The sequence below is a fragment of the Oncorhynchus nerka genome, linkage group LG23 (assembly GCF_034236695.1).
Source record: "Oncorhynchus nerka isolate Pitt River linkage group LG23, Oner_Uvic_2.0, whole genome shotgun sequence".
Classification (NCBI taxonomy): Eukaryota; Metazoa; Chordata; class Actinopteri; order Salmoniformes; family Salmonidae; genus Oncorhynchus; species Oncorhynchus nerka.
Window position 1 is genome coordinate 30,565,077 of NC_088418.1, and position 24,724 is coordinate 30,589,800.

The 24,724-nt window shown below is 42.4% G+C and overlaps 1 protein-coding gene across 1 annotated transcript in view; it reads right to left on the reverse strand.

Annotated features, from left to right (window-relative positions):
• Positions 1-16,784: 16,784 nt before the first annotated feature.
• Positions 16,785-24,724, reverse strand: part of LOC115106698 (speckle-type POZ protein) — a 30,849-nt gene continuing 22,909 nt past the window's right edge. Inside the window, exons 9-10 of the mRNA XM_029629682.2 lie at positions 21,798-21,940; positions 16,785-21,664 (exon numbers count right to left, since the gene is read on the reverse strand). Coding sequence (XP_029485542.1) covers positions 21,520-21,664; positions 21,798-21,940 — 288 coding nt within the window. The 3' untranslated portion in view covers positions 16,785-21,519. The remainder of the gene's footprint in view (positions 21,665-21,797; positions 21,941-24,724) is intronic.

Here is a 24,724-nt window from a genome sequence, read left to right on the forward strand (position 1 = left end):
GTTGGCCAACTAAATTTAAGACTACAATAATGACAACATACGTTTCCCCAAATGTTATAAGAAAAAAATGTTTTGGTATTTATGGACAATGGCAAGGCTGCTATTGTGTTTCAGTTACATTCTGGTCAATAAAAATGTTTTACACGTTTATTTTTTGTAAGAAATACATGGAACTACAACCGAAATAAAACAACATTCGCCATCATGCATTGCTTACATTCATTCTATACTGAAAGTCTGTTCATAAAAATCGATAACAGTACATATAGGCATACAACCACAATGTTTTAATAGGAATTTAAAAAAGACAAAATATCTACATATTCATAACGTTAAATAAATAATGAAATACAGGCTATCGCGTCTACGGTTGTTGCAAAGGCTTGTGTGTCGCCTACTGGTTAAATTCGTGTATTATCGCACCTTAAATTCGTGTATTATCGCACCAATTAAGTTGCACACAAATTCGTATATTTTCGAACGAATTGAACCACACAAAAGCGCACGAAATCTACTGAAATACATTTTGTACATATATGCGCGAATTGAATGTGAGGTTGGGCTGAAAACACAGGCAAATAGGGAATGCAAAGTAACGAGATGATATGGTGACTGGCGAGAGTCTATGCTGCACAAACACTTAATGTTAAGTGGGATAAGTGAAAGTGAAGTTGGCAAGCCCCTGCGAGTGGGAAGATACAGACACAGAGACACTAGCTGTGCTCGAATAACCATACTAACATACTGTATACTACATACTTGAGTATATACTACATACTATTTGTTTACAGTATACTGAAATAAACTTAACAGTATTCTTCCTGTTGAGCATACTAGCGCTTCGCCTGTTTACCGGAAGTTGATTCTGTTGCTATGCAACTTGTTAGCATTATATATTACGACTTCATTAACAATGTCTCCACCGTGCACATCTCCCCTGAATATGCCGATTTGGCTCTCGCCTTCTGTAAGAAGAAGGCGACTCAACTACCATCCCATTGACGGGGGGATTGTGCAATACATCTCCTGGTAGACGCAGCACTTCCCAGGAGTCACGTGTATCCTCTGTCACAGGAGGAGACGTGGCTCTGGAGACATGTCTCCGAATCTCCGGGGCAGGGATACATTCGGCCTTCCACTTCACCTGCCTCCTCAAGTAAATTTTTTGTGAAGAAGAAGGATGGAGGTTTACGCCCGTGTATTGACTATCGAGGTATAAATCAGATCACTGCACTTCTTCTCAAAGCCAGTGTGACAGAGTCTGCAGGAGCTTCTTCACAAAATTGGATCCTGGTGCGTATCCCTGGTGCGTATCCGGGAGGGAGATGAGTGGAAGACGGCATTTATAGTACCACCTCTGGGCACTATGAGTACCTCGTCATGCCGTACGTGTTGATGAATGCTCCATCAGTCTTCCAATCCTTTGTAGACAAGATTTTCAGGGACCTGCACGGGCAGGGTGTAGTGGTGTATATAGATGACATTCTAATATACTCCGCTACACGCGCCGAGCATGTGTCCCCGGTGCGCAGGGTGCTTGGTCGACTGTTGGAACATGACCTGTACTTCAAGGCTGAGAAATGTCTGTTCTTCCAACAGTCTGTCTCCTTACTAGGGTACCGCCTTTCCGCATCAGGGGTGGAGATGGAAAATGACCACATTTCAGCCGTTTGTAATTGGCCGACTCCAACCACGGTAAAGGAGGTGCAGCGGTTCTTAGGGTTTGCCAACTACTCCTGGAGGTTTATCCGGGGCTTTGGCCAGGTGGCGGCTCCCATTACCTCATTGCTGAAGGGGGGACCGGTGCGACTGCAGTGGTCAGCTGGGGCGGACAGGGCTTTTGACTCACCTGAAGGCTCTATTTACCTCGGCTCCCGTGATGGCTCATCCTGATCCCTCCTTGGCATTTATAGTGGAGGTGGACGCGTCCGAGGCTGGGATAGGAGCTGTGCTGTCTCAGCGCTCAGGTACGCCACCAAAGCTCCGCCCCTGTGCTTTCTTTTCGAAGAAGCTCAGCCCGGCGGAGCGAAACTACGATGTGGGGGACCGGGAGCTGTTGGCTGTCATCAAGGCTCTGAAGGCGTGGAGACATTGGCTTGAGGGGGCTCCCCTTTCTCATTTGGACTGACCACCGCAATCTGGAGTACATCCAGGCGGCGAGGAGACTGAACTCTCGCCAGGCAAGGTGGGCCATGTTATTCATCCATTTTGTTTTCACCCTATCCTAAAGACCAGGTTCCCAGAACGCTAAGGCTGACGCACTTTCCCAGATGTATGACACAGAGGAGCAGTACAAGGATCCCACTCCCATAATTCAGTCTTCTTGCCTGGTGGTATGGGGGATGGACAAGGACATCGAGCGTGCGTTACGTACAGAGCCCACTCCCACCCAGTGTCCAGTTGGGCATCTGTACGTTCCGTCTGATGTCCGCGATCGTTTTATCTGTTGGGCCCACACGTCACCCTCCTCTGGTCATCCTGGCATCGGTCGGACAGTGCGCTGTCTTAGTGGGAAGTACTGGTGGCCCACTTTAGCTAAGGACGTGAGGGTTTATGTTTCCTCCTGCTCGGTGTGCGCCCAGTGCAAGGCACCTAGATACCTGCCCAGAGGGAAATTACAACCCCTACCCGTTCCACAATGGCCGTGGTCACACCAATCGGTGGATTTCGTGATGGATCTTCCTCCGTCACAGTGAAACACCACGATCCTGGTCGTTGTGGATCAGTTCACTAAGTCCTGCCGTCTCCTTCCTTTGCCCGGTCTCCCTACGGCTCTACAGACTGCAGAGGCCCTGTTCACCCACGTCTTCCGGCACTACGGGGTGCCTGAGGATATAGTTTCTGATCGGGGTCCCCAGTTCACGTCTAGGGTCTGGAGGGCTTTTATGGAACTTCTGGGGGTCTCGGTCAGCCTCACATCAGGTTTTCACCCCGACAGTAACGGGCAGGTGGAGAGAGTTAACCAGGATGTGGGTAGATTTCTGCGGTCCTATTGCCAGGACCGGCCGGGTGAGTGGGCGGCTTTCATCCCCTGGGCAGAGATGGCCCAAAACTCCCTCCGCCATTCCTCCATTAACCTATCTCCTTTTCAGTGTGTACTAGCTTATCAGCCGGTCCTGGCACCGTGGCATCAGAGCCAGACCGAGGAACCTGCGGTGGATGAATGATTTTGGCGCTCGGAGGAGACATGGGACGCTGCCTCGACTCCCTGGAGAACCTCCCCAGCACCGACCAGCAGTGTGGCCACTGTGGCCACATGTGGTGCAGGAAACGTCCCCCCCTCCGGTCACCCTCAGAGCAGCACCTCCGAGCTCCATAGGTGTAGGGTCGGAGGTGCTGGGGGATGGAATGGACGGGCCCCGATTCGGACGTCCACGGGTGGCCAACAGGTTACCCAGCCAGATGGATAAATCCACCAGCTGGTCGAGGGTAAGGGTGGTGTCCCTGCATGCCAGCTCCCGACGAACGTCCTCACGTAGACTGCACTGGTAATGGTCGATCAGGGCCCTTTCATTCCATCCCGCACTGGCCGCCAGGGTCCTGAAGTCCAGTGCAAAGTCCTGTGCGCTCCTCATCCCCTGTCTAAGATGGAACAAACGTTTCCCCTCATAGTGGACCAACGCTGCTGCGCCTTCTCTCCCCAGTACGGCGTTGGCCCACTCAAGTGCTCTCCCCGACAAACAGGAGATGAGGGCGGACACGCTCTCGTGTCCCGAGGGAGCCGGGTGGACGGTCGCCAGGTAGAGCTCCAACTGGAGCAGGAACCCCTGGCACCCGGCAGCCGTCCCATCATATACCCTCGGGAGCGAGAGCCGAATCCCACTGGGTCCAGGTGATGGAGGAGTGGACAGCGGTGTGGGTTGGGGTGAAGTGGATGGGGGTGTGGGAAAACCCCTTCTCTCCCATCGCTCCATGGTGTGCAGCACACGATCCATGGCTGTGCCAAGAATTTGGAGCATCGTAGCGTGCTGCTGGATGCGCTCCTCCACCGGTGATGGAGGACTGGGTGCACCTGCTGACTCCATATTTTGGTTTGTGTTTCTGTCAAGTGTCAATGTGCAGCGGGTAGGATGGAGTCAGGCGCAGGACACAGAACTGAGTAAAAAAGTACTTTATTCGAATAAACCAACAAAATAATTCCACGCAGGGAAAAATACTCCAGCTCACAGCATTAGCGAATACTTAAAGAACAAACACGCACAAAACCATAGCAGCTATGGCTATCCTGAGCTCAGTACTACTGGACTTTGCTCTCTGTCTGGCCGTGACCTAGTTCACTGATTAATCTAGTATTGTGATACCATATTGGAGTGATCAAATATAGTGCTAAATAACGAAGGTTACACATGTAACCACGGTTATGTGAGCTATTGGATCACTCCAATCCTCTTTGACAATGATCTGTGGCGCCTCGAAAAGGACACGAGGTGGAAGTAGTGCGGCAGCAGCTATTTAAGGGAGTCAGCCACAGCACTACCCGGTATACGGGACTAATCTTAAAGTCTTACTCGGAATGTATCCTGCCGTGTGGAAGGATACCATATTGGAGTGATCCAATAGCTTTACGTAACCTTCGTTCATATTTTTCAGGCAATGGGCACAGCCATGTTTGACTTTGTTTATTTGCGTCTTATAGTGAATGGCATTCTGGGATTAGGGAATTTTCGCTTGTCAAACAGAAAACAGTGCTGCCATCAAAGAATTTAGCTGCTGTTAGCTTAACTTTCACTTTTCCCTTGTGCTCACCAGAGATGTGGTACATTGTAAACAAGTCTAGCTTTTAGGTCGCTAACTTTTGTTTTCTGTTCTTTAGGTTTATGGAATGAGTTTAGTTAGCTGTGGATGTGTTCCGTGTGATGTTTGGATGATGAAGTTCGAATTTATCTTTTACAATAAAAGGTGAAATTGAGGAATAAAGTTGTGAAGACCTTTATTTCCCATCAGTACAAAACGTTTAGATACTTTTCAGACAACAATGCTGTTTAGACAAATTTGTTGCATCATATGCTCTGTTGCTACTGTTCCAATCACATATTTGCATATTTGCGACGGTACGCTGCAGGGACCACACAACAATGATCACAAATATGTGATCGTATGCGTCAAAGGGTTAATATGGTTGGTTTAAGTATTTTATTTAGCCTCCCAAGTTAAATAATATATACAATTCTTTGTTGGATGTAATAGACTGTAAAAACACAGGAAAATCAGCTCCAGGTGATTTTAATTTAAGAAATCTGTTCCTAAACATAATAAATACGTAATTGTATACAAATTTAAGCAAGGTTTGAAATTACTATGTTTTAGTCAAACATATCTTTTGGAGCTTCTTGCGGTCAATTTGTAGTCTACAAAATATTTTGAATTATGTTCCGGTGCCTCGACCTTCCACTGAATAAAAATCATCCCGTGGTTGAATGTGGTTGATGATTCCTGGACTAGGGAAAAGTGTGATCCAAAATGTCAATATTTCTCTCAAGATGTAAGAAATATGTCTAAAAATCTGTTTTTGCTTGGTTATTATGGGGTATTGTGTGTACTGTAGATTGATGAGGATTTTTTAAAATCCATTTTAGAATAAGGCAAAATGTAACAAAATGTGGAAAAAGTCAAGGGGTGTCTGAATACTTTTCTAATGCACTGTAATTGACTGACATTAATCATATCTGGTCAGAAAATAAGACAGGACATTGGCTGCATACTGTATCAATTAGTCTACAATGGCTTCCTCGTCTCCTCTCCTTCATCGGTGGCGATTTGGGAAGAAGGGATGGACAACTTTGATGGGGGTGGGGGCCACATAATCTGAGCTCATCATGAGGGGTTACAGTGGCTCGTGGGTTTGTGTACCCGACATCCATACCCACACATAGAGTCAGAGCCGTTCCTATCCTTTTGGGGTCCCAAAATTTATCCAAGCAGGAATTCTGGGAGATGCCAGGAAGCAAAATGGGGAATCTCCAACTGCCCCATTGTCGTCAAGACTCCAAGTTGTCCAGGATGTTTGTCTGGGGTGAATTCTACTCCAGCATGAGGGAAATGTGTCCGTCAGCCTGGTGTCACCTGCAAAGGAGGTGGAGTTCGACCTGGAGCGCAAGAGCATGCTCCACCCCAAGGACTCCAAGACCTTCAACTGTCGGGTGGAGTACGAGAAGGTGAAGCGCAATAACAGGGTGGCGCTCTGCAACCGCGAACCATCTAAGACCTGTTCCCAGGAGAAGACCCAGAGCCATGTGACCTGGATTTGTTCCAAGCTCTTCCAGATCATCTTTCTATAGTACGGACTATCGCCTGGTGCAGAAGGTCTGTCTGGACTACAACTTCCACAGTCAAGGGTCCTATATGCCCTCAGGCTGAAGACAGCCTTAGAGACAGTAAAGGGCACAAAGAGACAAGTTGCTGGCTGGGGGGTACTAAGCAACTTTGTATGGGTGCAAGGAGAAACATAAGGGTTCTCATAGACAAAAAGCTTTGGGGGTGTTTCAAAGCGTTGCAAAAACAAAGTGTATTTTTGCAATAGACTACATTGCAGTCATACTACTGAGAATCACTGAATTACAAATAAATAGTCAGTGTGATCCAGATTAGTGCTTATGTTCAATGCCTTGTTCATGCTGATCCCCTCAAACACATTCAAGTTGAGAACTGAAATGCACTGAAACGTTCCCTCTCACCCTTGAGTATTTTATGTCTTCTGAAATTATGTTTGGTTGTTAATTTTGGCCATATGTTTGACTATATTGTTGGTCAAAATGTTCTATGAATGACATACCTAAATCCTTGAACTGATGGGCCCCTTTTTGGACTTAAGGGCTGTCTTTTGGTTCTCTTCCAAGGCTTTATGCATCTAAACTACACCTGCAGATTCCCGAGTACTGTATTGCACAACGACAACACAACACAGAATAAGAATGGACTCAACAGAAAAGACTGGACATGACATTTCTTCAATGTCTTTCTATATCTGCAATGCAGTGGCGCTCGGTGCCGTTTAAGATGAGGGACGACAATTTTTTTTAATCAGCGCGGCCTTATTTCTATTTAGCATATTGGATGACTGTGATTCATATTCCATTCATCCAGCTCAATGTAACATGGATAGGTTTACGCTACTACACGATACAACATTTTTTCCTATACCCATGATTAGGATGCTACAACCTAGCTTATGAATGAAAGTTTACAACGTAGGTGCACAGGTCGAGAGATATTTGAGTAATCAAGGTGACAGACATTGACATGTTCAACACTGCCTTGCACACTTTTGCTGCATCTAGTTTATTTGGGGTGTAATCTTAGTCCAACAGTTGCAAAAAACTTTTCTATTGGTCAAATTATGGTACGTTTGTCCCTGTTTCGTTCCGTTTGCTTCCTTTTATGATTTTTTTCTCAACAGAATCTGCGATATGAATACACCCCTGATCACACGCAAACACAGTTGACTTTAATAGCAGCCACATACAAACAGCATGATCCCTTTGATCGTTGTATAATTAGTTCTTGCATCTACGCGCTCTCTTCCTCTCAACTTTTCCCTTCGCTTGTGGACTTCAGTGCACAACACATCAGCTGTCTATGACCAGGCAATAAAACCTTTCAGAGCCAAACCTTCATATCATAACAGCTACACACAACCTACATCATTGTCACCATATTAAAGTCATAGTCAACATAGCTAATAGAACTAACTCATTAGTAAACCCTCTACAATCATGCAGTAGTGTACTGTCAGCAGTTAGCAGTTTAGCAGTTACACCGGCAGGCCCCGGTGGCAATACATTTATAAAACCAAAAGTTTACCTTGACTTGGAAGACTTCCAGTGTTGAATAACCATAGCTACCTAGCTAACATAGCGTCCCTCTGTTTGAGCAATGTTTGAGTAGGCTAAACTAGCTAGCTGCATTTGCTAGCTAAGTAAGTAAAACTTTGTCCCTTTTGTTTTATCTCTCTCGCTTCTTCATTTTGGAAGAAATGTATTTGTTCAAAACTGTTCAACTATTGTCTCTCGATGGGGCGGCAGGGTAGCCTAGTGGTTAGAGCATTGGACTAGCAACCGGAAGGTTGCAAGTTCAAATCTCTGAGCTGACAAGGTACAAATCTGTCGTTCTGCCCCTGAACAGGCTGTTAACCCACTGTTCCTAGGCCGTCATTGAAAATAAGAATTTGTTCTTAACTGACTTGCCTAGTTAAATAAAGATAAAATAAAAAAATCTCTTTGAATCAAATACTCACAACATTTTATGCACTACTGTGCTAGCCAGCTGTAGCTTATGCTTTCAGTACTAGATTGATTCTCTGAACCTTTGATTGGTCGGACAACATGTCAAGGCCAGGCACCACAGGCAAAAATTGTGATTTTGTTTCCATCTGTTCATTTTCAGATTTGGGGATATTTTGCAACTATAACTTCCATTCTTTCATAAAATGTACAAATAAATCGTCAATAATGTATATAAATACTTTATTTGTATAATTTTATCCCAACTCCGTCAACTACACCAACCATAAATGTCGTTTTTGATAGCATGTTTCGTGTAGAACTTCAACCGCTATTTTTAAAACTCTCCATGTTGAATCATATATCGTTCAAAAGCTTGTTTTCCGGAGCATATTGTTAGCTAGTCCATACATGGCTATATCTATTGGAGACGGAAGTGCTTCGTGCTGAAAGATGAGTCATTTCCTGACATCCGAATGGTTACTGGCATTTAAAGGCCCTTTCCGGCAACCTGATTGGTTAAAATGCCTCACGTGCCGCGCAGGACTCCATTGTTTGAAAATATCTCACGCGAAGAATCAACGTGAAGAGAGATCAAATGAGAACATCTCGAAGAATATACCTACAATATGTGAATAAAAATAGGCGATCTCAGTTAGCCAAAACAATTAGCATGGTCAGCCGATCGAGGCAGTGGCAGTACAGGTAGAGGAGGAAAAGGAGGTAGCCTGCAGCATCTCAACGCAAATTAGTTGAGATGAAGATAACTAAGCAGCGACCAATAGAAGCCAACAGTGACTTTTATTCCACGTCTCAAATAAACCAACGTGTACATTATTTGATTTGCCCTGTCTAAACACTGGACTGAAAATCACCATAGACTTCACCAACCAGTGATTCTGTCATGATAGAATGGGCAGACTGTAAAAGTGACCTTGATGCATTTAGGAGTGTTTACACTTCCTCCAGGCTGCAGGAGTGCTCCAGGGGAGATGTGGCATTTGAATTGCATAGTTAAAAAAAGGTTATTAAATTATTTTGTGATGTGAATATATTTACTATAGTTTTGTCTAAAACGGATAACTTTTTTAGTGTTTAACTATTTAAAGTGTTTCCCTGAGGATGGTTCCCCCCTTCCTCTTCTGAGCTTCCACTGCTGCAATGTTTTGAGTCACTACCTTCGATAGTGTTGACATAATGCAACCAACAACTACAGTATTATCTATATCCCACTGGGCACAAACTGGTTTAATCAATGTTGTTTCAATGTAATTTGTCAACGTATTGTGACGTGAAATACGTGGAAAATAGTACATTGGATATGAAAAAAGTCCTCAACTTCTTTTCTGTTTTGAGGGTGGAATTTCAACCACAGGATTAAATTCAATATATTCACTGTTGTAATCAAAATCATTCCAAAAGGGTAGGATTAACACAGCAAATTAAATGTAACGGTTTTCTTCCTCTTCTGAGGAGGAGTATGAAGGATCGGAACAATATGCAGCGTGGTAAGTGTTTGTCATTTTATTCAATAGCACTGAACACTAAAATACAACGTAACAAAAAGAACAACCGAAACAGTTCCGTCTGGTAACCAAAACAAAGACAGAAAACAACTACCCACAAATCATAGTGGGAAAACAGGCTGCCTAAGTATGCTTCTCAATCAGAGACAACGATTGATAGCGGCCTCTGATTGGGAACCATACCAGGCCAAAACCAGAAATACAAAACATAGAACAAAAACATAGAATGCCAACCCCAACTCACGCACTGACCAAACTAAAATAGAGACATAAAAAAGGAACTAAGGTCAGGATGTGACACATAGTTTATAAATCATGCATCATCAATGATACTATTTCGGCCTATATCATATTTTACTGTTTGTTATTGTATTTTTTAAATCAACTTTTTTTGTTTTTGATAACTTGTTGATAGATTCAATCAAATGTATTTATAAAGCCCTTCTTACATCAGCTGATGGCACAAAGTGCTGTACAGAAACCCAGCCTAAAACCCCAAACAGCAAACAATGCTGGTGTAGAAGCACGGTGACTAGGAAAAACTCTCTAGAAAGGCCAGAACCTAGGAAAGAACCAGGCTATGAGTGGTGGCCAGTCCTCTTCTGGCTGTGCCGTGTGGAGATTATAACAGAACATGGCCAAAATGTTCATAGAATGACCAGCAGGGTCAAATAATAATAATCACAGTGGTTGTCAAGGGTGCAACAGGTCAGCATCTCAGGAGTAAATGTCAGTTGGCTATTTCATAGACTATCATTCAGAGTATCTCTACAGCTCCTGCTGTCTCTAGAGAGTTGAAAGCAGCAGCTCTGGGACAGGTAGCACATCCGGTGAACAGGTCATGGTTCCATAGCCGCAGGCAGAACAGTTGAAACTGGAGCAGCAGCACGGCCAGGTGGACTGGGGACAACAAGGATTTATGAGGCCAGGTAGTCCTGAGGCATGGTCCTAGGGCTCAGGTCCTCAGAGACAGAGAGAGAAATAAATAAAGAGAAAGAGAATTAGAGAGAGCATACTTACATCCACACAGGACACTGGATAAGACAGGAGAAATACTCCAGATATAACAAACTGACACTAACCCCCCCGACACATAAAGCATAAATACTGGAGGCTGAGACAGGAGGGGTCGGGAAACACTGTGGCCCCGTCCGACGATACCCCCGGACAGGGCCAAACAGGCAGGCTATAACCCCACCCACTTTGCCAAAGCACAGTCCCTAACACTTCTAGAGGGACAAAACCCACTGAGATTAACTGAAATATCTGGTGGTGACCCATGGAATTGCAGGACTGATTATGGCAAATCGGTTTATATTTGGCTTGGAGCTAGTTTGCTAATATGATTTGAATTATGCAGCAACACCAGATTAACAGCATCATTTTTTTTGACCCCCTGCCCCATTCCTAGAGGAAAGTGGACTCGCTTTTTGGGGTCTTTTCTGGACCACTGCTGAGGTGTGGTGGCACTTTTACAGTCACCAAAGCTTCAGTGAGGTGGGTGCTACATTTCAGTAGTCGACGATCCAGCCTACCTACGCAGGAGGAGCTATGGCTATCAAAGACGAGGATGTGCCCATGGCCTGTCTGTCAGATGTCTTTACCTCCCAGCCTGGCTGTACCATCTATGCTCCCTCTTCTCAAGATACTATCTTTCTGAATTACTTATCATCTAAATATATGGAAGACAATCGCCCAAATACTACCAGATCCCTATATTTGTTTTGTGAAATTATTTTCGGTTTATTTTGTTTTTAAAGGGACAGACACTACTTGCAATGAAAAGTGCTATAAAATAAATCAATTATGATTATTATCATGATGATTATTATGTAGCATTTGCACAGTCATAAACAACTATTGTTTCAATTCAGTCCAGAGTTCAACTAAAAATAGACAATACATAATCCTAGGGTGTCAAGCTCTAGTTCAATTCAAATGGAATCTTCTTAATTAATCATTAATATGTTGGATTCACGTCTCCATCAAAACCAAAAATCTAAGAATAGGACAAAAATCAGATCAAACTTTATTTAAAGTTAAGTTATGTTAACAGTCTGATGGCTTTGAGATTGAAGCTGTTTTTCCAGTCTCTAGGTCCCAGCTTTGATGCACTTGTACTGACCTCGCCATCTGGATTGTAGCGGGGTGAGCAGGCCGTGGCTCGGGTGGCTGAGGTCCTTGATGATTTTCTTGGCCTTCCTGTGACACTGGGTGCTGTAGATGTCCTGGAGGGCAGGCATTGTGTCCCCGGTAATGTGTTGGGCAGACTGCACCACCCTCTGGAAAGCCCTGGAAAGCCCTGTACCACCCTCTGGAAAGCCTATGGTGATACAGCCCGACAGGATGCTCTCAATAGTGCATCTGTAGAAGTTAGTGAGGGTCTTAGGGTCCATGACGAATTTCTTCAGCCTCCTGAGGTTCAAGAGGCGCTGTTGCACCTTCTTCACCACACTGTCTGTGTGGGTGGACCATTTTAGATTGTCAGTGATGTGTACGCCGAGGAACTTTAAGCTTTTCATCTTCTCCACTCTGACCCAACGATGCAGATGGGGGCATGCTCCCTCTGCTATCTCCTGAAGTCCACGATCAGCTCCTTCGTTTTGTTGACCTTGTGGGGGAGGCTATTTTCCCGGCACCACTCTGCCAGGGCCCTCACTTCCTCCCTGTAGGCTCTCTCTTTGTTGTTGGTTATCAGGCCTACCACAGTTGTGTCGTCTGCAAACTTGATGATTTAGTTGGAGACATGCGTGGCCACGCAGTCATGGGTTAACATGGAGTACAGGAGGGGGCTGAGCATGCACCATTGTGGGGCCCCTATGTTAAGGATCAGCGGGGTGGAGATGTTGTTACCTACCCTCACCACCTGGGGGCGGCCCGTCAGGAAGTCCAGTACCCAGTTGCACAGAGCGGGGTCGAGACCCAGGGTCTCGAGCTTGATGACGAGTTTGGAGGGTACTATGGTGTTAAATGCTGAGCTGTAGTCGTTGAACAGCATTCTCACATAGGTATTCCTCTTGTCCAGATGGGTTAGGGCAGTGTGGTTGCGTCGTCTGTGGACCTATTGGGGCGGTAAGCAAATTGGAGTGGGTCTAGGGTGTCAGGTAGGGTGGAGGTGATATGGTCCTTGACTAGTCTCTCAAAGCACTTCATGATAACGGAAGTGAGTGCTACGGGGCGGTAGTCGTTTAGCTCAGTTACCTTACTTAGCTTTCTTGGGAACAGGAACAATGGTGGCCCTCTTGAAGCATGTGGGAACAGCAGACTGGGATAAGGATTAATTGAATATGTCCGTAAACACACCAGCCAGCTGGTCTGCGCATGCGGCTGGGGATGCCGTCTGGGCCTGCAGCCTTCCGAGGGTTAACACGTTTAAATGTTTTACTCACATTGGCTGCAGTGAAGGAGAGTCCGCAGGTTTTGGTAGCGGGCCGTGTCAGTGGCACTGTATTGTCCTCAAAGCGAGCAAAAAAGTTATTTAGTCTGTCTGGGAGCAAGACATCCTGGTCCGCGACGGGGCTGGTTTTCTTTTTGTAATCCGTGATTGACTGTAGACCCTGCCACATACCTCTTGTGTCTGAGCCGTTGAATTGCCACTCTAATTTGTCTCTGTACTGATGCTTAGCTTGTTTGTTTGCCTTGCGGAGGGAATAGCTACACAGTTTGTATTCGGTCATGTTTCCAGTCACCTTACCCTGGTTAAAAGCAGTGGTTCATGCTTTCAGTTTCGCGTGAATGCTGCCATCAATCCACGGTTTCTGGTTTGGGAATGTTTTAATCTTTGCTGTGGGTATAACATCGTCGATGCACTTTCTAATGAACTCGCTCACAGAATCAGCGTATTCATCAAAGTTGTTGTTGGACGCAATGCGGAACATATCCCAATCCACATGATCGAAGCAGTCTTGAAGCGTGGAATCAGATTGGTCGGACCAGCGTTGAACAGACCAGAGCGCGAGCTACTCGTTTTAGGCTCTGTCTGTAGGCTGGAAGCAACAAATTGGAGTCATGGTCAGCTTTTCCGAAAGGAGGGCGGGGGAGGGCCTTATATGCGTCGTGGAAGTTAGAATAACAATGATCCAGGGTTTTACCAGCCCTGGTTGCGCAATCGATATGCTGATATAATTTAGGGAGTCTCGTTTTCTGATTAGCCTTGTTAAAATCCCCAGCTACAATGAATGCAGCCTCAGAATATGTGGTTTACAGTTTACATAGAGTCAAATACAGTTCGTTCAGGGCCATCGATGTGTCTGCTTGGGGGGAAATATATACGGCTGTGATTATAATCGAAAATAATTCCCTTGGTAGATAATGCGGTCGACATTTGATTGTGAGGAATTCCAAGTCAGGTGAACAGAAGGACTTGAGTTCCTGTATGTTGTTATGATCACACCATATGTAATGAAACCTAATATTACCTGGGGTACCAATGTAAGAAATAACACGTAAAAAAAGCGAGGCGGCCATCTCTGTCGGCGCCGGAAGTGAAAAAATTGAGACCCACCCAAGGCCAAAAAGAGAAAAATGAGGGGGAGGACAATTTTTGTTACCCTTCCCCAGATCTGTTCCTTGACACAATCCTGTCTCGAAGCTCTACAGACAATTCCTTCGACCTCATGACTTTGTTTTTGCACTGACATGCACTGTCAACTGTGGGACCTTATATAGACAGATGTGCACCTTTCCAAATCATGTCCAATCAATTTAATCTACCACAGGTGGACTCCAATCAAGTTGTCGAAATATCTCAAGGATGTGCAATGGAAACAGGATGCGCAATGGAAACAGGATGTACCTGAGCTCAATTGCGAGTCTCATAGTAAAGGGTCTGAATACTTATGTAAATAAGATGTTTATTGTTTTGTATAAATTAGCAAACATTTCTATAAACCTGTTTTCACTTTGTCATTATGGGGTATTGTTTGTAGATTGATGAGAAAGTAGGATTTAAAAAATGTATTTAATTTAAGAATAAGGCAGTAACGCAAATATACAATGCCTTCGGAAAGTATTCACACCCCTGGACTTTTTCCCCATTTTGTTGTGTTACAATCTGAATTTAAAATGTATTACATTTAGATTTTGTGTCATTGTCCTACAAACAATACCCCATAATGTCAAATGTTATGTTTTTAGAAATGTTTACAAATTAATAAAAAATGTTAAGTATTCAACCCCTTTATGTTATGTTATGGTAAGCTTTAAAAAGTTCAGGGGTAAAAATTAACTTAACAAGTCACACATTGCATGGACTCACTATATGCAATAATAGTGTTTAACACGATTGATGATTTTTTACATTGACTCGGTACTGGTACACCATGTATATCGGAAAGTTAGTTACTTATTAGTTATTCATTCTTCATACTATTTTTCTATACTTTCCATTTTTTTTCCTCGCTGCATTGTTGGGAAGGGTCCATAAATAAGCATTTCACACCTGTTGCTTATGAAGCATGTGACAAAATAAATGTGGATTTGATTACCTCATCTCTTTACCCCACACATACAATGATCTGCAAGGTACCTCAGCAGTGAATTTCAAACACAGATTCAACCACAAAGACCATGAAGGCTTTCCAATGGCTCACAAAGAAGAGCACCTATTGGTAGATGGGGGGATAAAAAAATAAAAAAAGATTACATTTAATGTCCATTTCAGCATGGTGAAGATATTAATTACACTTTGGATTGTGTACCAATACACATGGTTACTACAAATATACAGGTGTCCTTTCTAGAGGTCGACCGATTATGATTTATATATAGATATATATATATATATATATGTAATAATGACAATTACAACAATACTGAATGAACACCTTTATTTTAACTTAATATAATACATAAATCTATTTAGTCTCAAATAAATAATGAAACATGTTCAATTTGGTTTAAATAATGCAAAAAACAGTGTAGGAGAAGAAAGTAAAAGTGCAATATGTGCCATGTAAAAAAGCTAACATTTAAGTTCCTTGCTCAGAACATGAGAACATATGAAAGCTGGTGGTTCCTTTCAACGAGTTTAAAAATATTCCCAGTTAAGAAGTTTTAGGTTGTAGTTATTATAGGACTTTTTCTCTCTATACCATTTATTTTATATACCTTTGACTATTGGATGTTCTCATAGGCACTATAGTATTCCCAGCTTAATCTCGGGGGTTGATAGGCTTGAAGTCATAAACAGCGCTGTGCTTCAAGCATTGCAAAGAGCTGCTGGCAAACACAGGGAAGTGCTGTTTGAATGAATGCTTATAAGCCTGTTCTGTATTTTATCAAACAGGTGGCATCCATAAGTCTAAATATTACTGTTACATTGCACAACCTTCAATGTTGTCATAATTATGTAAAATTCTGGCAAATGAATTATGGTGTTTGTTAGGAAGAAATGGTCTTCACACAGTTCGCAACGAGCCAGGCGGCCCAAGCTGATGCATATACCCTGACTTGTGTGCAAAGAACGCGACACAATATTTCTAGTTAATATTGCCTGCTAACATGAATTTCTTTTAACTAAATATGCAGGGTTTAAAAAATATATACTTGTGTATTGATTTTAAGAAAGGCATTGGGGTTTATGGTTAGGTACATTGGTGAAACGACAATGCTTGTTTAACGAATGCGCTTGTTAAATCATCACCTATTTGGCGAAGTAGGCAGTGATTCGATGATAAATTAACAGACAAAGCATTGATTATTTGAAACGCAGGACAATCTAGTTAAACTAGTAATATCATCAACCATGTGTAGTTAACTAGTGATTATGTTAAGATTGATTGTTTTTTATAAGTTAAGTTTCATGCTAGCTAGCAACTTACCTTGGCTCCTTGCTGCACTCGCGTAACAGGTGGTCAGCCTGCCATGCAGTCTCCTCGTGGAGTGCAATATAAATCGGCCATAATCGGCTGATTGTTGATTACCGATTGTTATGAAAACTTGAAATCATCCCTAATTAATCGGCCGACCTCTAGTCCTTTCTAACTCAGTTGCCGGAGAGGAAGGAAACTGCTCAGGGATTTCACCATGAGGCCAATGGTGACTTTAAAACAGAGTTTAATGGCTGTGACAGGAGAAAACTGGAGGATAGATCAACAACATTGTAGTTACTCCACAACACTAACCTAAATGGCAGTGAAATAAGTACAAATATTAATCCTGTTTGTAATAAGGCACAAAAGTACAACTGCAAAAGAAATCACTTTATGTCCTGAATACAAAGTGTTATGTTTGGTGCAAATCCAACACAACTCATTACGGTGTACCCTTTCATATTTTCAGGCAAGGTAGTGGCTGCATCATGATATGGCTATGCTTGTCATCTGCAAGGATTGGGGACTTTAGGTTAAAAATAACAAATAGAGCTAAGCACAGGCAAAATCCTAGAGAAAAACCTGGTTCGGTCTGCTTTTCAACAGACACTGGGAGACAAATTCACCTTTCAGCAGGACAATCCCCTAAAACGTAACGCCAAATATATACACTGGAGTTGCTTACCAAGAGGACATTGAATGTTCCTAGTTAACAGTTTTGACTTACATTTCCTTGAAAATCCATGGCAAGACTTGAAAATGACTGTCTAGCAATGATCAACAACCAATTTGACACAGCTTGAAGAAATGTAAAAAGAAATGTGCAAACATTGTACAATTCAGGTGTGCAAAGCTCCTAGAGACTTACCCAGAAAGATTCACAGCTGTAATCGCTGTCAAAGGTGATTCTAACATGTACTGACTTACGGGTGTGAACTTATGTATAGGAGATATTTCTGTATTTTATGTTCAATAAATTTGCAAACATTTCTAAAAACATGTTTTCACTTTGTCATTATGGGGTAGTAGTGTGTGTAGATTGGTGATAAAAATCAATTTAATCCATTTTGAATTCCGACTAACAAAATGTGGAGTCAAGTGGTATGAATACAAAACATGTTATCACACAATGAACCAAGACTGTGCTGCATTCATTACAAAATAGCTGTGGTTTATTCCTTTGGGAAGAAAAAAACAACAGTATAAACTAAGCATTACCAGACATGTCTACAGGAAATAAACAGTTAATTTGCAGCCAGGTAAAAACCAGTGAAATATTAGATTTTATACTTCGTTTTCACATTCTGGTTATTCTCTCCCAGGGCCAAGCCCCAAAAAATATCTACTTTTCAATTTTATGGTTGAAAATGTTTGTTGACATTGTTCAAAAATAATGTGTGTGTCTGTACAAATTCCTATGAAAAACAATGAGGACAGTTCTGAGGAAAAACAACTAGAAAGTAAATCACCATTTTTTTATTTTTATATATAAGCCTGATTGCAGCCTAATGTAAAATTGTAACTGATGCACAACATCTTCTCTGGGTTGTTTTCCAACAGAAATCCCGAGATTTCAAGACAGATCCACACACAAAATTACAATTAAATCATGACCCCCAAAAAACACTTTACATTGTCCATTGCTCTTTTACATCCACTCTACTTTCTTTTCTATTGATAAAATAAGATGCAGATCAAGCAACATTCCATATGGGAGAGGTTTCCTTTTCTTTTTGTGTCTCTTGCAGAGAATCCTCAAGCTTCCAACATATTTTACATATGTGGATTACCAACTGTTAGCGAAACAATGGGAGTGGTAGGGGTTAATGCATGCTTAAAAGAGTAAGCCCAAATCCTCAGTCACATTAAATCAAATTGTATAGCAACCAAAATATCTCAACAAGTGACACATTTAAAATATTATACAGATGTAGGATCTTAATTTGATCACCCTGTTGTTGCAGGACACTTCCTGCACAGCAGGTAATGTTAACTGGTAGAGTATTTGAGGTTTAAAAAGGATTCTAAAGTTCATAATTTACTCATAAAAATTCAGACTTGATTTGCTTTAAAAGATTTATCAACCCCTATAAAAATGTCCATTAATTATAATCCACATAATAATTCACATTTCCTGTTGCTGCAGGATCACTTTCCTGATGTAGCAAACCATCTCAAATTAAGATCCCATATCTGTAGGAATTCTGGTATTTATATAGCATTTCCATTGAATATTTTTTTTCTCCAGAGAATACACACCAATACAGCACTACATGTACATTCAGAGAATAGCTGGTTTCTGTATTACAGTTCTACCAAGTATTCATACCACTGACAGACTTTTATAAAAAGGTGTTTTGACTGCAACTATATCAATTGTCATTTGGATTTTGTATACGCGCATACCTAGGAATAACCAGTTATAACCAAGGCGAGTACATAAGGTGCTCCATCTCTGCAGGTAGTCCGTCTTTCAGGACAAGATCCCTGCAACAGGTCCCCCTCCACCCTATGATGATATGCATTACTTAATATTATGTCTCTAGAGAAACCTGATATCGCAACTTTTTTAAAGATTTTCCCTACAATAACTACTTTTTTTGGATAATACACCAATACAGCTCTCGGTGTAGAGTATCTGAGTTCTGTATTACAGTTCTATCAAGTATGTATACCATTGGCAGATTTGTATTATGCACAAAAATAAGGAAATTTTGGTTTTGTACAGTCATAAGATACGTGGTATAGAAAAGTACAATCTTAGGTGAGTACATGGAGAGCTACAGGAAACTGCCAAAATAAAAAGGAAACACTTGAGCAAATGAGGAATACAAAGTATATTGAAAGCAGGTGCTTTTACACAGATGTGGTTCCGGAGTTAATTAAGCAATTAACTGCCCATTATGCTTAGGGTATTAAAGGCCCAGTTGCCTATTATTTTGACTAACATGGCTAGAAGAGATTTCAGTGACTTTGAAAGAGGAGTCTCAAAAGGAGCATAGGAAGATAAACCTAAAATTAGACACCGACATTGCTTTCCTCTTTCTGAAGCATTTTGCATACGTAGGTCATTTTCTGCAGCTTGTTCTAAAACCATTATTTGGACAACAGTAATAGCCTATGCATTATGCTGATTCCTGCTATGAAAGTATCTGCCTGTCCACTCACTCTCCCCACTGTGCGCACGGAGGAAAGAGAGATGCATTCAGAGAAGCACAAGCATATGACCAATGCCCAAACAGTAATTGTGGGAAAAATAGTTTTCAAAGCATCTACTATCATTCTAGTTAGAGAGGAGAGACAGAGCTTTGTGAGTATATCATTTATTTCTCACTTCTTAATATTGAGTTCAAGGCACCACTTTACAACCGGAGGAGGCTGTAGTATGGTTTTGATGCAGAGCACGCCATGTGCAGTAAATAGGCCAACATCACATAGCCTAGGCCTAGTGCTGGAAAGTTTTTGTAGGATATTAGCTGATGTTTACTGCTATATTAATAAATAAGCCTAAAAGGCTATATAGCAACAATATCATATTTAGAGTTAGCAATCTAGCTGAGTCTTTTGAGTCCCCACTTCCTCCGTTGGTGAATAACATAGCCTATAAGCCAATATGCACAAAAATGTCAGCAAATTCTCTGATGACCCTAAAATAAATCTGATAATTCGGGATCCTATTTTGACAGGTTGCAAATAAAAATATAAAATCATGCATTCCCTGGATGTTAAATCAAATAGCATACTTTTCGAATCATAGGGTACCAAGACAGACAACTGAGATGGGCACCCTATACCCTATCTTGACACCCTATGAAGACATATTATGTTGGTGTTTTATTTTGGCAGTTACATGTATACAGCATTTCTGCAAATGATCTGTCTATCTGGTCAAAATCACAGATACAGGTCTCCCTCCACCCTCTGATGGTATGGCTAACTTGTTAAAAAAAAAAAAAAAAAAAGACTCCAAAGCAGTATAATTTTTTGTCCACATTGACACAGAAACACTAAACAATGATTTAGATTTTTTAAGAACAAGTTGGTTGACAAAGTCATGAAAAATCTAAAGAATTTAATAAACCATCTCTGGGCTATGATAAAAAATATGCCTCAGGGGTCAAAATGACCCATTGCTAGCTTGAAGGTTAAAGGGTATTTGTCCTTGGCGGTCCAACGGTTTCGCCCACTAAGCTTGCGTTATGTGTGCTTCTCTACTACAGTACTCTGTATCGCTGCTGCTACAGCGGCATTTGACAAAGGGCTGACCTGTAACATTAGTGCAACATTTCCCCACTACTTTAAAAACAGGGTTTCCACAGTCTTTGAACAGGCCCTTGGCCCCTAGGTCATCGTGGTAAACAGGCCCATTCCTTCATGCTGCCTCTACCTAACCAGTCTATCAAATAGGCCCTTTTTTCGATTGACACCTGCACCTATGGTTGTCAACCAATGAGAACAATGAAAGGGACAGACGAAGCTAATCTACACATGTGCAGTGAAGGCCTTGCTTTGCATCGCTCCACTTTGCACTCATCCTCTTGTATCCTCCATGTTCGAAAGAGTGTTTCTTGTGGGCTTGGTTGGATTTGCCAATTTCTCCCTCCCCCCAATCTCCTATGCAGTTGGTAGACTCCACATCCTGGGATGTGGCTGACCCATGTCATCGAAGGACGCAGGTCTTCTTGTGGTTACGGGTTCACAACAACAAACACCGACCTCATTAAGCCAGAGCTGAGGAGAAAGAGGGTTTTTAGCATAGCCTAGCAGCTCATTGTAAACAAAACATCCCCTTCTTATCCTGACTGTTGGCCTTCTCCTTTTTCTCTTCCATTTCCCCCTCTATCTCAGAAGACGAATACAGCAGGTTCAGATATGGGACGGAGGGGTTGAGGGAGAGGCGTTAATTGTGGTGGGGAGGGATTTCCCCTGTGCGTGCGAGGAGGGTGGGTGGTGGTATGTGTGTTAAGACTGTTTGAGGCGTTTCCGGGGCGGTCCCAGGAAGGGGCACTGGGCCGAGGCCAGCGAGCGGTAGGCTTCGGCTACCAGGTGAGGATGGGATGCCACCATGGACTTCCAGCCCGCCGTCTCCATAACTTCGGCAGCATGGCTAGAGAGAGAGGGGGGGGGGGACAATTTCAAAAACTAAAATGTGCACTGGGTACCCTGGACCAAGATTACACTGGTATAGGAGACTGCTAGCTCGTTGCGCCCTCCTCAAACACACACAGTAGTTAACTCACTAGTTGATGAAGTCCACAGCCTGTGTTTTGAGCTGGTCGGCGCTGTGCAGGTCTGCCAGGATGAGGATCTCTGCAGCGTTCTCCACAGACAGACTGGTGCACAGCGCATCCTCACACATCACCTTCAGCCTCTCAAGAGCATACTGAGACGCACAGAAAGACAGACAAGAGATGGATGAGGTGGGTTAGGGAGAGAAGGAACATGAAAACGAGGACAAACAGATTAACAAAATACTAAGACAAATGTAGCTTCTATGAAAATTGTTCTTCCAAGTGGCAGGCAATGTGCTCAGGTGGAAGCATAGGGTTTTTACAGACAAAATCTTTCCATTAGAACATTTCATGGGTATTGTACAGGGCTCAACAACCCTCCAGACCAGTCAATCACCCATATCAGAGGCCCGCTTGGGCTTGTGACATTCTTTTGGTAATAATGCCATTTTCAATCTAGGCTAAATAATTGATGAAGAAAATATGATATTCCTGATGCCATTAGTTCGTTAACCTATCGCCAACAGCCAGTGAAAGTGCAGGGCGCCAAATTCAAAACAACAAAAATCTCATAATTAAAATTCCTCAAGCATACAAGTATTTTACACCATTTTAAAGATAAAATTAGCGTTAATCCAGCCAGTGTCTGATTTAAAAATTGGTTTACAGCGAAAGCACCACAAACGATTATGTTAGGTCACCACCAACTCACAGAAAAACACAGCCATTTTTCCAGCCAAAGAGAGGAGTCACAAAAAGCACAACGAGATCAAATTAATCACTAACCTTTGATGATCTTTATCAGATGACACTCATAGGACTTCATGTTACACAATACATGTATGTTTTGTTCAATAAAGTGCATATTTATATAAAAAAATCTACATTTACATTGGAGCGTTACGTTCAGTAGTTCTGAAACATGCGGTGATTGTGCAGAGAGCCACATCTATTTACAGAAACACTCATTATACATGTTGAAGAAAATACAAGTGTTATACATGGAATTAGAGATATATTTCTCCTTAATGCAACTGCTGTGTCAGATTTCAAAAAAACTTTACGGAAAAATCAAACCATGCAATAATCTGAGTACAGCGTTCAGACAACAAAGCAGCCAAAAAGATATCCGCCGTATTGGGTAGTCAACATTAGTCAGAAATAGCATTATAAATATTCACTTACCTTTGATGATCTTCATCAGAAGGCACTCCCAGGAATCGCAGTTCCACAATAAATGTTTGTTTTGTTCGATTATGTCCAAATAGCTTCTTTTGTTAGGACGTTTGGTAAACAAATCTAAAAGCGCGTTCAGGTCCACCCGAACGTCGGACAAAAAGTAAAAAAAGTTCCATTACAGCCCGTAGAAACTTGTCAAACTAAGTATAGAGTCAATCTTTAAGATGTTATCATAAATCTTCCTTAATGTCTGTAGAAAAGCAATGGAACGAGAGCTAACTCTCGTGACCGCGCCTCAGAGCCTGTGGCCCTCTGCCAGGCACCTGGCTCATTCGGTCCCACTTCACAGTAGAAGCCTCAAACAACGTTCTAAAGACTGTTGACATCTAGTGGAAGCCTTAGGAAGTGCAACATAACCAATATCCCACTGCATCCATATGAGTTCTGTTATACTCACAGACACCATTCAAACAGTTTTAGAAACTTCAGAGTGTTTTCTATCCAATACTACTAATAATATGCATATATTAGCATCTGGGACAGAGTAGCAGGTAGTTTACTCTGGGAACCTTATTCATCCAAGCTACTCAATACTGTCCCCGTTACCAAGAAGTAGATTCTTTATCACACTCGCGCCGCACACATAACCTAGTTTGAGCGGAATAATCTGTCAGGTAGCCAGAGAGTGCCGCTCTTAACTGGTTGTCACATGGATCAGCTCACAGAATTCGAAAAGTTTGGTCTGAAGTTTGGGTGAGTTTTTACGATGCGCAGTGTCTGCCTGTCAGTTGAAAATCTTGTGTGTATGAGCATGTGTAGACAACGTGGATTATCTTTTTTCAATGCTAGTTAACAATACTATAGTTCACATTTCACATTGAATTTATTGAAATGCAAGACGTGTTTTTAATTCGGGTTCCGCTCTGCACACACACAAGCTTGTTAGCTCTAGTCCAACTCTCGGAAGTTCAAAGACATTCAAAAAAGTTCACCCATAGAAGCCGCTCCTCCGTAGGTATAATTCTGTGGGCCTAATTAAGATAACGTATGTCATAACAAGATCCCTAGCCCTTCAAGCCAAGCCTCCTACTCCTCCACTCGCTACCCGCAAGATTTCAGTCGCAACTCGCGCCCTATGTCCATCGCGCATGTAAACAACTATAGCCTAGGCAGCCGATAGCGCCCACGCCAAGGCTAAAACAACTATAGTTTGCCCGCTCCATAGCAAGCTGCTCTATCCCTGGTGAAGTAATTTAATGTTGAGTGAATGTAAAAAATTAAAAAATATTTTAAAAAGGAACAGAAAGGAACTATATAAACCGGTACTTTTTGTTGATGTTCGAACCAGTCCAGAAATGCATTTTGTAGGTTGGAGGAATGGAATGGAACGAAAAAAATAAAAATGGTTCTGTTCAGAACGAAACGATTGGAAAACTATTTTGGTTCCAACCCCTGTTCAAAAGCTTCAAGTTCCTCTGTGTGCACATCACATCAATGGTCCCTTTACACAGTGTAGTGAAGAAGGCACCTCAGGAGGTTGAAGAAATGTGTCTTGGTCCCTAACGCCCTCAAAAACTTCTACAGACGCACCATTGAGAGCATCCTGTTGGCCTGTGTCACCACCTGGTACAGCAATTGCACCATCCACAACTGCAGGGCTCTCCAGAGGATGGTGCGGTCAGCCCAACACCCTGCAATTCTATCCATTTTGTTATGGGGGTTTGTAGTGTATTTATATACTGTATTATTCACATAGC